Source organism: Schistocerca cancellata, chromosome 7 (genome assembly GCF_023864275.1).
Source record: "Schistocerca cancellata isolate TAMUIC-IGC-003103 chromosome 7, iqSchCanc2.1, whole genome shotgun sequence".
NCBI classification, from domain to species: Eukaryota; Metazoa; Arthropoda; class Insecta; order Orthoptera; family Acrididae; genus Schistocerca; species Schistocerca cancellata.
This window is the reverse complement of record NC_064632.1, coordinates 312,500,803-312,518,461: the sequence shown is the minus strand read 5'-3', so window position 1 is coordinate 312,518,461 and position 17,659 is coordinate 312,500,803. Positions and strand designations below refer to the sequence as shown.

Below are 17,659 nucleotides of genomic sequence, written 5' to 3'. Positions count from 1 at the left end.
AACATCTGTGAGCCGTTGAGATACCGGATAGAACGATACCGTATGCTTCCGGGGTCGCATGTTTTCCTTCTGCAGCTCTGGCGCGCCAATGGATGCTCCTCAAGTTGGAAGTTCGAATGTCTGCTGTGGCGTGTTCTCCGACATCCACTAGCACGATTGGCGTGCACCTGATATTCAATATTTTGTCAATGTTTTTCTTTGCAAGCTAGCGTCTTAACTAATAGTCCAGAACGGAGCTACAAACTGTAATAAACTTTGTCATACAGGTTGGCTTTAAACAACTTTTGCCCACGGAGCTTTGTAGCGAAACTGCAGGGTGAATTATTCACTCCGCGACTGTTTTATTGATTATCAAAAGGCTTTTGATAAAGTACATTACAAGATGGTTGAGGTGGGAAAAAATGGTAGGATACATGACAATAACCTCTGGATCACAATAATATTGGAATCAATATGCTGTTCTGGGAGTGGAAAATAAGAAATATGACACGTTAAAGGTTCAGTATACCGATGAGTGAGACAAGACTGCATTTTGTCATTACTGATATGTAATCATTATTTGGAATACAAAGTGAAATAAGCCCTTGAAAATGTCGAAGAAGGAATCGTCCTGAAAAAAGAGAAGCTGAACAATATCGGCCACCCTGATGATACTTCATTGTTTGCTGACAGCGTAAATGGTCTTCATTATCTTGTATCCGGAGTTGACGAATGTAGTGAGCATTGCGGACTCTAAATGAACATAAATAAAACAAAATTAGTGGTCATCAGCAAGAAAGACATATCAAACTGTTATTTAAATATCAGTGGTAAACTTATTGAAGACATAAACAGATACACACAATTTGTTTCAAAACTCGACGACACAATTTCAGAAATGGATTCCTTATACAACAAGAAGAAAAAAGTCTAGTAAACATGGCCTCTAAAATGCGTACCTTACGAGCTATGAGCATCTCTTCATCAACAATACTGTGAAACAAATCTCTTCTACTGCAAGCTCGTTGTATTCCATATTCTGGGAGGAGGTAGTTTGGACCAAAACAAGAAAAGAAGTTCAGCAAATAGAGGTTGTAAACTGTATACCGTAAGAACTATGGGCTTCTTCATCTTCGCTACTGTCAATCACATCTCGTCTGTATTGAACAAGTGGTCATAACTCTTAAGGTATGCATTTTGGAGTAAATGTGTACTAGACTTTTATCTTCTTGTTATATGAGGAACCAGTTCCTGAAGTTTTACCGTCGAGGTTTGAAACACCCTGTATATCTGGGAACCAACATTAACAACCAATGGCGTAACTCACATGAAAAAGTCCGTATAGAGAAAGCCAGGGCCGCGTTTTGTAAAATGACTAGTGTGTTCGAGAGTTTCTGCTCTCCTAAATATTTCCCATCGTTTTCTACGGAGATCAGACCTGGACTTTGCTCGAGACGGTGGGTAAACGACTTGAGACATTTGATACGTGGCTGTACGGGAGAATGTTAAGAGTACCGTGTGTGAACAGATAAAATTACTAACAACGACATTTTCCGAAAATTGAAGAAAGAAAAATAATTCCTAAAGCCTTTAAAATATAGATAACACAATATATCGGCCATAAATGAGGAATGGGAACAGGTCTAAACTGCTGCAGAACGTTCTGTAAGGAAAGGTACCTGGTGAAAGAGGAATTGGGGATAGAAGAAACTATTGAAGAAGTTAATGTAATAAAAATATGTGCAGCTGACGACTGATTATTTCTATTCTTAAAACGTGCTTCACAGCTGCTGATTGACAGCCATGAATAAAATTTTAAACTTAAGGACGTGGACTTCACACACAAGCAAAAGTGATATAGCTGTGATGCTGTCCAACATTCGGAGTGGCTGTGCACTAAAATAAGAAGCAGTTGAGTGTCTGCTGTTTTGAAATTTCCTGATTGATTAAAACTGTGTATCGGACTGGGAGTCAAACCAGCAATCTTGCCTTTCACAATCCGGTAAACAGGTGTCATCTATCAGGAAGTTTCAAAACAGTGCACACTTCTCTGCAGAGGTGAAAGATTCATTCTTTGAGAAGGTATTTTTGTAGTTTGTGGAGTTCTAAGAGAAGTACTGAGTTGCAGCTGTTGAGCCTTTTCATAATTTAATGATTATTTTCTGCCATTTACGAACATTTCGGTAGTTGCCTTCTCAGATACTACTTTTTATTTCTTTACTTCTATCACCCGTTAAAGGGAGAAAGTTTTAATCTTCTGACAGCGCAACTGCAAGATCATATATGTAAATCAGAAATAACAGTGGACCCAGACTCGAACCCTGCCGTACACGATATCCAATTGCTTCAGTGAGTCATACAGACACCAGTGGAAAAACGCCCCTACCAGATCACAGAAAAGCTAATATGCTCCTGTTTTAAAATACTCTGACTGAAAAGTGGGGTACCAGCTGCCTCACTCTACCTTTCTCCGCCAATTTAAAAATTTTCCTAAAATATGTGGCGTGCGAACACATTCGCGATGTTTTTAATATGCAGCTCAAACGGTTCAAATGGCTCTGAGCACTATGGGACTTAACATCTGAGGTCATTAGTCCCCTAGAACTACTTAAACCTAACTAACCTAAGGACATCACACACAACAACGCCCGAGGCAGGATTCGAAACTGCGACCGTAGCAAAAGCGCGCTTTCTGACTGAAGCGCCTAGAACCGCTCGGCCACAATGGCCAGTAATATGCAGCTCACTATCATTTCCACCAGCTCCCCTTATTGTAACTCGCTCAAACCCACTAGTCGATCGCTGTAAGTCACTCATACGCATCCTATCTACTTGCCGATTCTTACTCACTCATTCAGCTCAACACATAGACATTATGTGCTTGTGTCTCTCTGTCACCATCCTCTGTCTCGCAGCCAGCGTGTCTTTCGTTCTGTCCTACTAATGCTGTCTCCTCTCAGTGTCCCTGTCTCCCTCTTGATCTCTCTTACTGTTACAATCTTATTCATTTCTTTCTCACTGTCACTCTCTCTCTCTTCGTCGTTGTCATTGTCATAGACTCTGTTTCTCATTATCACTGGCTCCCATCCGCTTCCACTTTCTCCTTGCCTTTATTCCTCTTCCACTGGTACTGTCTCCTTGAATTTTGTTACCGTCAACTATGTTGGACTGCTAGTGTGCCCCTCTCTTTCTCTCACGATGCCATTGTCTCCTTCGCTTTTTGTGTACCGCAACCACTGTCTACTATCTTCCTGTATTTACTACTTCTCCGTCTCTTTCTCACTTCCACGGTCTCCTACTCTCTCAGCATAAAAAAGCGCCGATATGTTCACAAGCTAAAATTTTCGGAAAAATTTTTAGAGGTGCTGAGAAAGGTATGAGTAGAATAAAGCAGCTGGTACCATACTTTTCAGTGAGAGTGTTTTAATAAATAGGAGCATATTCGCCTCTTGTGAGCTCCGAAAGCAGCATTTTTTCGCTGGTTCCCTTCTTTTCCCTGCTACAACGGGGTATGTCACTCATCTGAAATGAAATTTATTGGTCAGTAAAATTGCACTAAAATTTTGCATTTGCCTCAGTATTACAACACAGCGGATCTCAAAACCATTATGATGATAACGGAGACACTTTGCACCATCTTTCTCCGTGCTACGTCACTTATAAACTATGTTTCCGCCTCACACCGTAGTTTGCGCGCGTATTTTATTTGTACAATTAGGGTAACTTTGAGTCTCAGTGTCTCGGAAACGGACAAAGATATCACGACAATTTGAAAGATTGTTCGAGGTCAGGTCTTAGGAATATATTGTACAAATTTCAGCCATATACTATTCATAACTACATCAATTTTGCAGCCCGGTTTTGTGACAAAAAAAATCATTTTTTTCAGTTTTCTCAAGAACCGCCCATGAACTAAACAATGCGTCCATAAGCTTCTTACGCCGCACCATAGATCACATATAATACAAAAGAACCGAACGATTTATTCCATTTGCCTTTGCTGGAGGTTCGAACGGCTCTAAGCACTATGGGTCTTAACATCTGAGGTCATCAGTCCCCTAGACTTAGAACTACTTAAACCTAACTATCCTAAGGACATCACACACATCCATACCCGAGGCAGGATTCGAACCTGCGACAGTAGCAGCAGCGCGGTTCCGAACTGAAGCGCCTAGAACCGCTCGGCCACAGCGGCCGGCTTTGCTGGAGGAAGTGCATAATATTCAAACTTTGACCCTATGCTGTAGAATAATTACAGTAAGACCATCTGTGTGCTGGGCATCAGCTGGCCGGAGTGGCCGTGCGGTTCTAGGCGCTGCAGCCTGGAGCCGAGCGACCGCTACGGTCGCAGGTTCGAATCCTGCCTCGGGCATGGATGTGTGTGATGTCCTTAGGTTAGTTAGGTTTAAGTAGTTCTAAGTTCTAGGCGACTGATGACCTCAGAAGTTAAGTCGCATAGTGCTCAGAGCCATTTGAACCAAGCCATTGCTGGGCATCCAAATAGTCGCTAGCCCAAGGGCTATCCGAAACACTAGACCCTACCTTCCTGTCACCAATATAGCACTAAGTACGATCACCGGAAAAAACTATTTATATGTGCTGCGTTTTGGAACTCATCGTTAATCATGGTGTCGCATGCATGCCGATAACGCCGGACCCAAAATAGAACCCTGCGCTACATTACGTTTAATTGCTTCAGTAAGTCACGCAGTCAGAATACATCCTTGACACTGTTGTGTTTGTTACACATCGGGTGAAATTACCGTGCACATTTAGTATGATGCTGTTACTTCCGCTCGCGAAGCGGAAACTTGTTTCAACGGTAGCGGGCAATGGCGCACACGTGTGCTGACGCGCCGCTCTCTGTACTCCGGTCTGTCTGGCCGGCAATGGCCGTGGGAGTTGGGCCGGCAGGCGGCGCACCAATCATTAAGAGCATGACCCCATTGTCGGGGCGGCGAGTGCGCCCAGCTGTAGCCGCAGTCTGTGGCCCGGCGCGGCGGTAACCACTGCTCCACCTCCATCCGCAGACCTCGCGCTGGACGTGTTGCCGCGACGAGAACAACCAGTCTCTGTGGTGCTTCGCACTGTTCGGTCAGCTCTTGACAGTCACACGTTTCGCCTCTATCTCTGTGGTTCCGCTTGAACGTCCGCAGTGGCGAACCAGCGGTTGTTGGTGATTTATGGAGAATATTGCTATTTTAGTTTACCGTGTCCAAATCGCGGGAGGATAAGTCAGGATTAGTGACAGTTCTCTTTCACAACAGGTTACATAGATCCTGCAGTGCGAGCGTCGATACCTGTTCCAATAGCAGACTGCCTCCCAGGGAAGAAAAGAATGAGAGCGGGTCAGACAGCTGAAACAAGCTGCTCATATTGTTCCACTGAAAACTAGCAAGTGCCTATTGAGATGTGTTTCCAAAATCCAGTAAAATCATGTTAGTAGTTTTTAACAAGAAACGGAAACAGGCCAGGCATTGTGTTTTGCTAAACTTTGAGCAGTGTAATGGAAAGGCTTCTATTTCGAAATGTTTCCAATAGTCTTGACTGGTGGTTGAAAACGATCCTGTGTAAGTGCATGAACTAGGGATAAACAGTGGACTGATGAACCAGTCAACTTCCCCATAAAGCAGTCGTTAGTTTGGGCTTCCGAACTTCATCGGTGTGGTTCTGTTTGATCCACCTTGTTAAATACATCTCAACAATCGGCGCAGTGAATTTGGCGGGGGAAAAACTGGCATTTGGTAAGTGGAGGTCTCTGGTGGGACTGGTATATTGAGGGGCAGGTAACGACGACGCAGTAAGACTGTTTTGTGCCCGTCGAACTCGTCGCCAAAATGCGTGGTAGGTTCGTGAGCCTGGAGAGCGTTCTGACGGCGCCGGTGCACCGTACCCCATCCACGTGCTGCTCCTCCGTCAGCAGCGTTCTCAGCCAAGCAGAGCTCCTGGCCAGCGCTGTCTCCAGTCGGTGGCCCTCCGATGTCTACCGAATCAGGTTCGCTCATCATCTCATGGACGTCTCCCAGGTGTAGCGGCCCCTCTTATCTCTCTCTCTCCCTCTACCTGTCTCTCTCTCTTTTATCAATCTATCTATCTATCTACCTGTCTCTCGATTGCACGCAAGATCGCAGTGTAATTTGTTCTGCTGGATCTACATGTACAACTGGTCAAATACGGACGCAAAAGCCACCCACAGACCTCGCTCACATACTTTTTGATTTTTGTCTGACACAAGGGACAGCGTTGCCTCACAGATAAATTAAAAGGAAGTTCAGTCCACCAGTTCCGATCAGGGTTTGCGGGAGGTTTCCTTTAGTCATCAGGCAAATGTTAGAACTGGAAATCCCCTCCCAAATATTCCCAACTGGGACCTCTTCTGCCGCACAGAATATTTGCCCGGAAAACTATCCACCCAAATCTTACGAGTAGGGAATGACAGATGGCACATATGCAGATATTAATTTTTGTCTGGGGTAATGGCCAACATTGTTCAGGAGTGATATGAAATCATTCCAGTCCCTCGGTTCTGGTCAAGACATTCGCGAGGTTTTCCTTGGTCATCAAGCGAATGCGGAAATTGGAACTGCCCTTCCAAATATCCGCATTTGAGAACCTCTTCTTTGTAAGAGATTGGTCCATTTCTGTCCGTTATTTAATATTTTATTATGTACTTATTCTACATTTAATTCTTTCCTGATGTCTTCATTTCGCATCCTATCCATCGTCGTACATCCTCTAATACTCTTTAAAAATCCCATTTCTGCCGACTGTATTTTACTAACAAGGGGACCGCACAATCTTCCCTTCGCTGATTTGATTCATTTTCACGGGGTGTGTGGGGCATGACTATGACTTAAACATTTGTAAACAGGACCGTTGTCGACAAAACTGAGACTGAAAATTTTAAGCATGAATGTATAGAACCCTACGTTGTATGGGCGGTATAATTCAAGACGCGCATAGCCAAGTGAGTAAACGCTTAGTTTCATAAGCGAGAGGTCTATGTATCGATTCCCGTTGCCCATACTGCTTTTATTTTTCATTCTCACTCAAACTGTTCAAGATGGAGATGTTCTGCCAAATACAGTATTATAGTAATTCCTCCAAAATGTACTCCACCGTGTAGCCTTGCGGCGTTTATTTTCACAGACATAAGAAGAACCTTATAAAACGATGGCGGCCACTCGGTAGCGAATGGCTGTTGAGAACTTGTGTACCCTGGTATTTGACTCCCTTCTATATGGGTGTTAACCCCTCAAGGTCTCTGTAGAGAAGTTGTTACTGATTGTTTGATTAACAAGTTCAGAGTAATGGAAGGAACAGTCTCTTCAGTTCCGTTCTCAATTCTGGCAAATCTTTAGGTGGTGGCAGAACGTTGACACTATCTTTCATAAAACCCCAAAGGAAAAGATCGTGTGCCGTGAGGTGAGGCGAGCGTGGAGGCCAGCGCAAAAGAGCATTGCGGGCAGTCGAACGATTAGGGACTTTGACGTTAAACCACTCTCGTGGAAACAGTTGCCAATGGGGAGGCACTCCATCTTGTTGCCAAAGGAAATTTTCCGGTACAACTTATAATTGGTGAAAGAGCCATTCTTGTAACGTATCCAGATAAGCAACTCCTTTTACAGTAGCATCAGCGCACTTGACGTCGGTACACAGCGCAGAAAGCGTTTAATTTTGGGGACTCTGTTTGATATCGTACAGTTTGATGAGGCTGTTCTGATCCCCGGATATAATATTATAGGTATTTACATCCCCACTAAGATGAAAAGTTGCCTCATCACTGACCGAGCGAGGTGGCGCATTGGTTAGCACACTGTACTCGCATTCACGATGACGACAGTTCAAACTCCGGACATCCTGATTTAGGTTTTCCGTGATTTCCCTAAATCGTTTCAGATAAATACCGGTACGGTTCCTTTGAAAGAGCATGGCCGATTTCTTTCCCCATCCTTCCTTAATCCGATGGGACCGATGACCTCGCTGTTTGGTCCCTTTCCCCCAAAGCAACCAACCACCCTACCTTGCCTCTTCACTGAACACCAGACGATCAACAAAGTCATCTTCCTAATGCAACACTTCACCTACAAAGTTATAAAGTACGTGACAGTCACCTGGGTTCAAAGCATGAACTAACTGAAACCGCTATGGATGTATGTGTACACATTTCCTTAAAACCTTTCACACTGTCATCTTTGTCAACTGAAAAGCAACACCTGCACTCCGAATAGACTTCTTATTTTAGGTCATCCCGTCCATTTCGCTTTACATGCACATCCAGGCGTTTCGAATTGACTGTAATCATCGGCAGGTGTTTTTACCACATGGAAGATAACAGTTAAACTTCAAACAAAAAGCACGTTGAACTGGAATTACAAATTCACTCTTAGCAAACAGCAGAACACAAAACAGTTCATGCTCAGGAGTAACCATTTCCCGTCTTTGCCACTGCGACCGAGGAAACGACAAATCAGCACTAGTGCACGCGCTTACATCTATATCTGCATCTACATCTACATTCTGAGAACAATTATGAAGCATATGGCAGAGGGTACGTCCCACTACACCAGTTATTGGAGCTTTTCCCGTTGTATTTACATATCGAGCGTGGGAAAAATGAAATGTTTCTGCTTGCTGTAATCAGTCTAACCTTGCCCTCACGAACTCTACGGGAGCGAAATGTAGGGTATTATAATATGTTCCTAGAGTCATCATTTAAAGTGGGTTCTTGAAACTTTGATAGTAGACTTTCTCAGGATGGTTTCCGTTAAGAGTCTACCAGTTCTATTATTTCGACATGTAAGTGAGACTCTCCCATGGGCCAACCAGACTTTTCACCATTCGTGCTGCCTTTTTCTGTATACGTTATGTATACCCCCTGCCAATCCTATTTGATATGGGTCCCACACCCTTGAGCAATATTCTAGGATGGGTCGCACGAGTGATTTGTAAGCAATCTCCTTTACAGGATGATTGTTTTTTCCTATTATTCTACCAATAAAAGGAAGTCAGCTACCTCTTTTAACGACGACTGAGACTATGTGATAATTCCGTTTCATGTCCCTACTAAGCGTTACACCAAGGTATTTGTGTAAGTTTACAGATTCAATCTGTCACCCACTTATAGTATATTCATAGGATACTATCTGTTTTCGTTTTGTGAAGTGCATAATTTTGAATTTTTGAACATTTAAAGCAAGTTGCGAATCTTTGCAGCACTTTCAAATCTTATCTAGGTGTGACTGAATATTTGCACGGTTTCGTTGCAGATAACTGCATCATCTGCGAGAAGTCTGAAGTTACTATTAATATGTGGAACCGAGTCAAATGCTTTTCGGTAATGGACGAATAATACATCGACCCGACTGTCTTGATCCATGGCTTTCAAGATGTCATGTGAGAAAAGTGCGATTTGGGCTTCACTTGATCTATGTTTTCGAAACCCTTGCTGGTTGGTACGAGGGAGGGCATTCTGTTCGAAATACGACACTATTCAAATGGCTCCAAGCACTATGGGACTTAACATCTGAGGTCGTCAGTCCTCTAGACTTAGAACTACTTAAACCTAACTAACCTAAGGACATCACACATATCCATGCCCAAGGCAGGATTCGAATCTGCGACCGTAGCAGCAGCGCGGTTCCGGACTTTAGCGTCTAGAATCGCTCGGCCTACCACACTATGTTTTAGCTCAAAATACGAAATGTTCTAAGATATTGCAACATATCGATGTCAAGAATATTCAAATGTAGTTTTGTTGATCAGTTCTGTTTACATCTACAGCCATATTCCGAAAACCAGCTTACGGTGTGTGACGCAGGATGCTTTTACCAATGTCACTTCTTGCTTTTCCTTTTCGACTCGCGTGTGGCTCATGGAAAGAACGATTGCCGTGGGGTTGATTCTCTCTAATTTTATCTTCATTGTCTTTTCGCGAGATATACGCAGGAGGAAGCAATAAACTGATTGTCTCTTGGAAATTTAATAGATGATAACGTGATGCAGAACGCCTCTCTTGCAGCGTCTGCCACTAGAGATCGCTGAGCATCTCCGCGACGCTTTCGCGCGTACTAAATGAATCTGTGCTGCCCTTCTTTGGATCTTTTCTGTTTCCTCTATCATTCCCGTCTGATACGGATCCCATATTGCAGAGCAATATTCAGGTATTGGTCGAGCGAGTGTTTTGTAAGCTAGTTCCTATGTTGGTGTACTACAATTCCTGAGGTTTGTTCCAGTCAATCTCAGTCTGGTATCTGCCTTACTCGCGATGAAGTTTATGTGGTCGTTCCGGTTCAAATAGCTCTGTACGCATATTCCTAGATATTTTATGAAAGTAACTGCTTCCACTGATTCTTCTACAGTTTTGTAATCAAACAGTAACAATCTTTTTGTGTGTGGATTCTCAATAAGTCACATTTGTTTTTGTTGAGCATCAGTTGCCACTACCTGCACGAAAAGGCGATCCTCTGCAGAGGGTCCTGCATTTCGTTTGGATTTTATAGCGTCACGATTTCTCTGTGTACAACAGCATCATCCACGAAAAGGATCATGGAACTCCTGATTTTATCTACTGGGTCATTTATCTATAGGTATTTGGGTTGCTCTATAATTGTGACCTTGAACCAACACTCAACAACTCTTACAGTTGATAATACACAGAGGGACAAAAGTCGTGGGATATATCTCCGTACCGTGTCGCATCTCCTTTTCCCGGTGTAGTGCAGCAACTCGATGTGGCAGGGACTGAACAAATCGTTGCTAGTCCCCTGTGGAAATATTGAGCTGTGCTGCCTCTATACTCGCCCATAAGAGCGTAAGTGTTGCCGGTGGAGAATTTTGTGCGCGAACTGACCTCTTCTATTACGTCCCGTAGATGGTGGAAGGGATTCATGTTGGGTGATCTAGGTGGCCAAATCATTCGTTCGAATTGTCCAGAATGTTCTTCGAACCAATCGCGAACAATTGTGGCCCGGTAACATGGCGCACTGTTACCCAAAAAAAATCCATCGTTATTTGGGGTCTCGAAGTTTATGAGAGGCTGCAAATGGTCTCCAAGGAACCGAACATAACCGGAGGACCCAGTCCATTCCATGTAAACACGGCCAACACCATTATGGAGCCACAGTGCTTTGTTGACAACCTGAGTTCATGGCTTCGTGGGGTCTGCGCCACTCTCGAAACCCACCATCAGTTCTTACCAAAGTGAAATCGAGACTCATCTGACCAGGCCACCGTTTTACAGTCGTTTAGGCTCCAAGCGATATGGGCACGAGCCCAGGGGAGGCGCTGCAGGCGATGTTGAGGTGTTAGCAAAGGCACTCGCTTCCTCTGCTGCCATAGTCCATTAACACCAGATTTCGTCGCACTGTCCTAACGGATACGTTCGCCGTACGTATATTTTTGGGTTATTTGACGCAGTGTTGCGCTACTCTCGGTCGTTGAGGAAAGCTCGTCCGGCACTTCGTTGTCCGTGGCAATGCCTGAAATTTTGTATTCTCGGCGCACTGTTTACGCTGTGGCTCGCGGAATGTTGAATTCCTCAACGATTTCCGAAATAGGAAGTTTTTTTCGTCTAGCTCCAACTACTACCCCGCGTTCAAAATCTGTTAATTCCCTTCGTGTGGCCACAATCACGTCTGAAATCATTTCACACGAATCATCTAAATAGATATGACAGCTCCGCCAAGGCACTGCCCTTTTATATCCTGTGTAGCGAGACTACTGCCATTTTTGTACATGTGGATATCGCTGTCCCATTACTCGTCAGGGCATTGTAATATCATGACTGGGACATTCTTTTAGGGACACTTTGTGTACTTTGCTAACTGCGTCATGTGTATACTGCTCCAGCAGGTGACGTTCAGTGTTGCCATAATGTTTCAGCTCATTTTCGAGCGTCCTTCCTTAAATGAAAAGTGTTTTCCTACAGAGACGGTGCTTTTGTCGGCAGCCGGGGCGGTTCGGCGCCGTCGCTGGACTCGCCGCTGCAGCACATGCTGGGGGCGGGCGCGTGCGGGGGCGGAGGCGCGTGCCCCAGCGCGGCCCCCGGCGTGCTGGCCAAGAAGGTGCCCAACAAGGAGGGCGCGCCCCCGCCGCCACCAGACGCCGCCAACGGCCGCCGGCCCATGGTGCTCAGTCACCTGCCCAGCCGGCCGCCCGTCGACATCGAGTTCACCAACCTCTCCTACTCCGTGCCCGAGGGCCGCAAGAGAGGTAACTGCCGCACCCTACTCACTGCATTTATTATTTTCCGTTGGGATTTATTATGCGGACCACTAAGTGTGCCAGTTTTAGGTAGAGAGTGTTCTGAGTTTTAGGTTAGGTTAGCGTTGCTTAAGATATCGGTGGAGGTCGGAGGTTAGTGTACTGCTTGAGCATGACTCGAATTGCTCGAGCAGTAACATCTCTTTAGATTTCGGGTCTTGCTACAGCCTTCGACTGGCCCACGATCTAGTGACCTTCGTCAGTAGAGGAAAGTACCCAAAACTGGACTCTCAGGATTTGGCAAAAACAGTACACTCAATATGGCAAAAAAAGGACACACAAGTTAGCAAAAAAGTTACACTTCATTTGGAAAAGGAATAACACCAGATTTGGCAAAAAGTAACGCAGAATTTGGGAAAAAATAACACCAAATTTGGCAAAAATACAAGGAATTTGCCATAAAAACAACGAATTTGGAAAATAACCACAGAATTTGGCAAAAAACAGCGAATTTGGCAAAAATAACGCCAATTTTGGCAAAAAACAACTCCGAATTTGTCCATAAAAGAATGAAATTTTCCTTTCTGTAGCTGGGGCTCTTGCTGATATGTCTGTGAACTTCGCTTTGATTTGTATTGCGTGTAGTTTGTTTTCTTATTCTGAAATCAATCAAGAGACTAAACCCTGTCCAGGCCCTGCTTTTACATGAGCACAGAACAGAATGCGGACGTAGTCTGACAGCTGTGTGAGTGCATGGAGGTGCTTCCACCCCGATCTGGCCCTCTCCCTCGGACAGCCTGCTACTTGTGCTGTTAGTGAACTGATTGAGGACGACATGAAAAAACGGTATATCAGTGTTTCCATGCTTGGAGAACTCCTCAGAACCTGCAGAAAACAGGTTCCACATTTGTTCAGCACTGTCTGAAGACCAGATATAGTTATGCAGCAGGTACAGAAATACTGTACTATATACACAATGAGCAGAAACTACCACTGCTTGAAATACCGGAGGTAAGTGATCCTGGCAGAATGCTCCTGAACAACTACTGAATGAACATACAAACTTCAGCTACTCTCCATTTTTTGTTACTGCAAAATCAAGTTGATTACCAGTTAAAATTTTGTTAAATTTGGCCCCACTGTAGATCCATATGCTAATTAGTTATTTTAGCATCCTTTGATTATGAGTGAACTATCCTGTACATTTAGTATTGACAATTAATTTTTTTTAAATTCTTTATAGTTTGTGTGGACAACAACACCTTGGCAAGTATTGCTACACAACAGCCTAATAGCACCCAAGAACAAGAATGCAAAAATAAACAATTAGTAAAGCAAGTGTCTTTTTCCCCATAAAAAATTGTTATATTGATTTTATATGATTGTACGAAGGATAGCTTCAGAAAAAGAAATGAAAGAACATGCTAAAGCCATAAATTAAAGTTGTCACTTCTGCCTTAGCTTCATTATTCTGCCTACTGCAGAGAAGCTTCATTGTTACAGAACCTTTGTTTCCAGGGTACAACACAATTCTGAAGTGTGTTAATGGCAAGTTCCGCTCTGGTGAACTGACAGCCATCATGGGGCCTTCAGGGGCAGGCAAGAGTACACTTATGAACAGCCTTGCAGGCTACAAGTAAGTAACATATTTCTGAGTCACCTTAGGTCTGCTATATATCATTCACCAACAATGTGCCTACCTTTTACCCTGAGCATTCTACAGAAATAAGAAAGTAATTTTTCCCATATGAAAAGTGTGTCTGTTATCATTAAGCATGTTGCTCCTAGTTATTTTATGTTTTATGTATGCATTTCAACTACTGGGTCATTTATCTATAGGTATTTGCTGACCGGTGTGGCCGAGCGGTTCTAGGCGCTTGAGTCTGGAACCGCGCGACCGCTACGGTCGCAGGTTCGAATCCTGCCTCGGGCATGGATGTGTGTGATGTCCTTAGGTTAGTTAGGTTTAAGTAGTTCTAAGTTCTAGGGGACTGGTGACCTCAGCTGTTAAGTCCCATAGTGCTCAGAACCATTTGAACCATTTTTTTTATTAGAAAAAAAGGTATAGATAAGGAACAGGGAAAGAAAAGAACAGCATTCACAGATACTATATAAGAAAAAGTTGCTTCAAAATGTGTGGCTAATGAGGCACTAAGTGAAGGAAAACAATTGGAAGCATTTTTTTTTTCTTCAATTAACCGTGATGCAAAATTTTTCTTTCCCTGGAAAAGCAGTTATTTAAAACTCAGAAGTTTGAGATTAAGTTATATTTTCTATATTGTGTGTGTATGTGTCAGACCTGCCTCATTTTCTCCTATTAAAAACACTTCTCTTGTGTCTCAGACAAAGTAGCATTACATCACTATGCAAGTATGACACTGTTATTTGTACTATTACTTTGAGCATTCCATCTTATCATTTTGTTTTTTAAAGGTCAAGAATTTCTCAATAACACATTCACTACAGGTGACAAGGCAGCCATGTTCAATAAGCGTTCCCAGTCTTAAGTTTCTCATCTGTTCTGACTCCCTGAGTGCCCTTCAGACCATGCATCACTTGTACCCAGCGGATATGGTTGTCCAGAACATCAAAGATGCCCTACTCCTCCTGCAACAGCAGGGGAAGGAGGTTTCTTTTTGCTGGGTGCGGGGGCATGTGGGTATTAGGGGAAACAAACTGGTGGATGTGGCTGCCAAAGATGCATGTTCCCTCCCTCACATTGTTGAATGTTCCGTCCCCCTCCATGCTGTTACCTCCCTTTTGCATTTTCGTGTTATGCGTCAATAGGAAGAGGAATGGCCGGCAGTTGGTGAAAATAAGCTGCGTCTGGTCAAGGCCACCACGCGGCTATGGCGTACGTCCTACCAGTCATGCAGGCGGGATGAGGTTCTCCTCACTCGCCTCCGAACCGGGCACAGTCCCTTAATGCATGGTTTTTTACTCCGGCGGGAGGACCCCCAATCTGCAGTGCTTGTGGCATCCAGATTACAGTCTGCCACATTTTACTTGACTGTCTTTTATTCTCTGACCAGAGGGTGGTGGTTTCCTTGCCACCGGATTTGTCCTCTATTTTACAAGACGACACAACGACTGTGGTTAAGGTCTTACGGTTTTGCGTCCTGTCCAATTTGTTGCCTCAAATTTTAGGGAGAGGATTTTAATGTGCTGCTGGGTGACTGGCTCACCTAGGTTTTAGGTAAGAGGTCCACCAGTCACAATTACCTACTTGTTTCACTTTGATTTCTGCTCTCTTTTCCTTGTGTTTCCTTTCCTTTTTTAGTGTGTTTCTTCTCCTCTTGTTTTGCCTCTGTACATGAGGATTTGGAACTGCGTCAGGTCTGTGTCTTTTAGCTGTTTTCCTTGTTCACTGTCCGTCTTCATCCCTTCACCGCATGTGTTCCTGTTTCTATGCGTTTGGACGCTGATGACCATGCTGTTTAGCGCCTAAAAACCTCAAACCACACACACTCAATAAGTGTGTGGAATGATTTCATACTCAATTTTGGATCTCCTGTATCATTTTCAAAAATAATGAAAAAAATGCCCTGATGGTACAACTAAAACCTGTACACTCTTAGATTACTAATCAAACATGATACAAATTGGGAAATATGTTATAAGACTGCCTCATATTTTGGAATCTCTGATTTTGAGTTTCAGTAAAACACATTTTTCCTTTTCCTTACTTTTTATGCACATCATCTTTCTGATATTGGGTATAATTACATTAATCAGTCACTACTTTTCTGTAAACTTTTGGTAAGCTCAGGTATCACTTGATCAAAAATACATTATGGAATAAGTTAGTAAATTTGCTCAATACTAGTAGGCCCTAATTATAATTATAAAATACAGGTCTTTTTTGTAAGATAGGAAGTTCACATAACCAATATTTTATTTTATATAAGCTTAAAAATGTTCCTAGAAGTTTCCTTTAAAACTGGAAACTCAATTTGATCCATTCTCTTGTGCATCTTCCCAAAAATATGCACTAGTGCTCAACCATTGAATTAAATTTACGATTCAAAATGCAAATTACCATTAGTTTCTTATCATAGACATATCATTCATTTTGTTTCTGTTGTTCTCTTCACAGGACATCCCACTTGACAGGCTCAGTGAGGATTAATGGGAAAGAAAGGCAGCTGCGGCGTTTCAGGAAAATGTCGTGCTACATAATGCAGGATGACCAGCTGCTGCCACATCTGACAGTCATGGAGGCCATGAACATCTCTGCAAACCTCAAATTGGGAAAGGATGTTTCACGCAGTGCTAAGAAAGTTGTGGTATGTCATTAGAAAAATAAAAACAAAATAAATAAAGTGGTGCACTATAATTATTGTAACAAACTAAAGGGAACAAGTTTAACAAAAGTAAGAATATATTCAGAGGTCTTACATTTATAGCTAATCTGATACTTCACAAGCCATTGTCTTGTAATATTTCTCAGTCTCTTATATTGCTTTCATTTATACCTTGAAACTAGCATGTGAGCTATACCATAGGGCTGTGTTGTGACAGATATAAAACTATTTTTATTTGATTATTGATGCAAATTTTAAGCCAGCAGTAGATGATAAACAGCAACCGTTTGATATAACTGAGCAAAAAGCAGTTTTCTCCAAAACAGGCTGCATTTATTTGTGGTAAACACCAACAACATTACAAAGTCTAGTGGTAGCTTATTGTCAATAGGATTTACAAATTATAAATATTTCTTCTCTTTGGTTAATGTAAACTTTGCTCTTTGCATATCCCTAAAGTTTCTCATTCTTGATGAGATCCATGGGACAAAAAAAATTAATGAATTAGTAGAAGAAACAACTTTTTTATTGTCATGTATATTGTAAGTCCTGGAATTCGATCATTGTGGTTACTGAGCTCCATTTTTATTTTGGATGATATGTTGAAAGGAGTATTTTTATTCTTAGATCAGTATGAAGAAAGTCTCAGGATTTACAAAATGGTATGAACAGGTAACATTATGTCTTACTTTCACAGTCTCCCTGTGGTGTCCTTTAAACATGTCAGAATTTCTCCTTGTTAACCAAGTGAAGATGTCATGAATGATAAGGCTCTTCTTTGTGCCATTTCTCTTACTTAATAAACATCTAAACAAGTATGTCACAAGAATGTCTCACAAATGAATCCTCTTGTACAGAAGCATCATTTCCTTAGAACTGTGCTGATGCACCAGCGTTTATTTTCCACATTATAAGTGTTACATGATTTTACAATCTTATATCATGAATTTAAAGTTGACAACAATATAAAACATATAGCCAGGAACATCAGTGGGATATTTGGATCTAATAATATCAATGAACAATATTTAAGGAAATTTCTTGTCATACTGTAGCCTGAGAATTTAAATTTGTGAACATATATGAGAAGCCAATAGTAACAGGAATGAGCTCTACTGGAGTGTGGCACTCGAATACTTGTGAGTGATGCCATTATGAATAAGGAGTTTACA

At 42.6% G+C, this 17,659-nt stretch overlaps 1 protein-coding gene across 2 annotated transcripts in view; it reads left to right on the top strand.

Annotated features, from left to right (window-relative positions):
- LOC126092010 (ATP-binding cassette sub-family G member 4-like) overlaps window positions 1–17,659 on the top strand; it is a 486,217-nt gene that overhangs the window by 435,871 nt on the left and 32,687 nt on the right. Inside the window, exons 1-4 of one of the 2 annotated variants that reach the window (XM_049907389.1) lie at window positions 4,983–5,974; window positions 11,930–12,192; window positions 13,702–13,819; window positions 16,280–16,469. In XM_049907389.1, the coding sequence (XP_049763346.1) occupies window positions 5,817–5,974; window positions 11,930–12,192; window positions 13,702–13,819; window positions 16,280–16,469 (729 nt within the window). In that variant the 5' untranslated portion in view covers window positions 4,983–5,816. Of the gene's footprint in view, window positions 1–4,982; window positions 5,975–11,929; window positions 12,193–13,701; window positions 13,820–16,279; window positions 16,470–17,659 lie in introns of those variants that run through there. The other variant, XM_049907390.1, reaches the window with a different exon arrangement.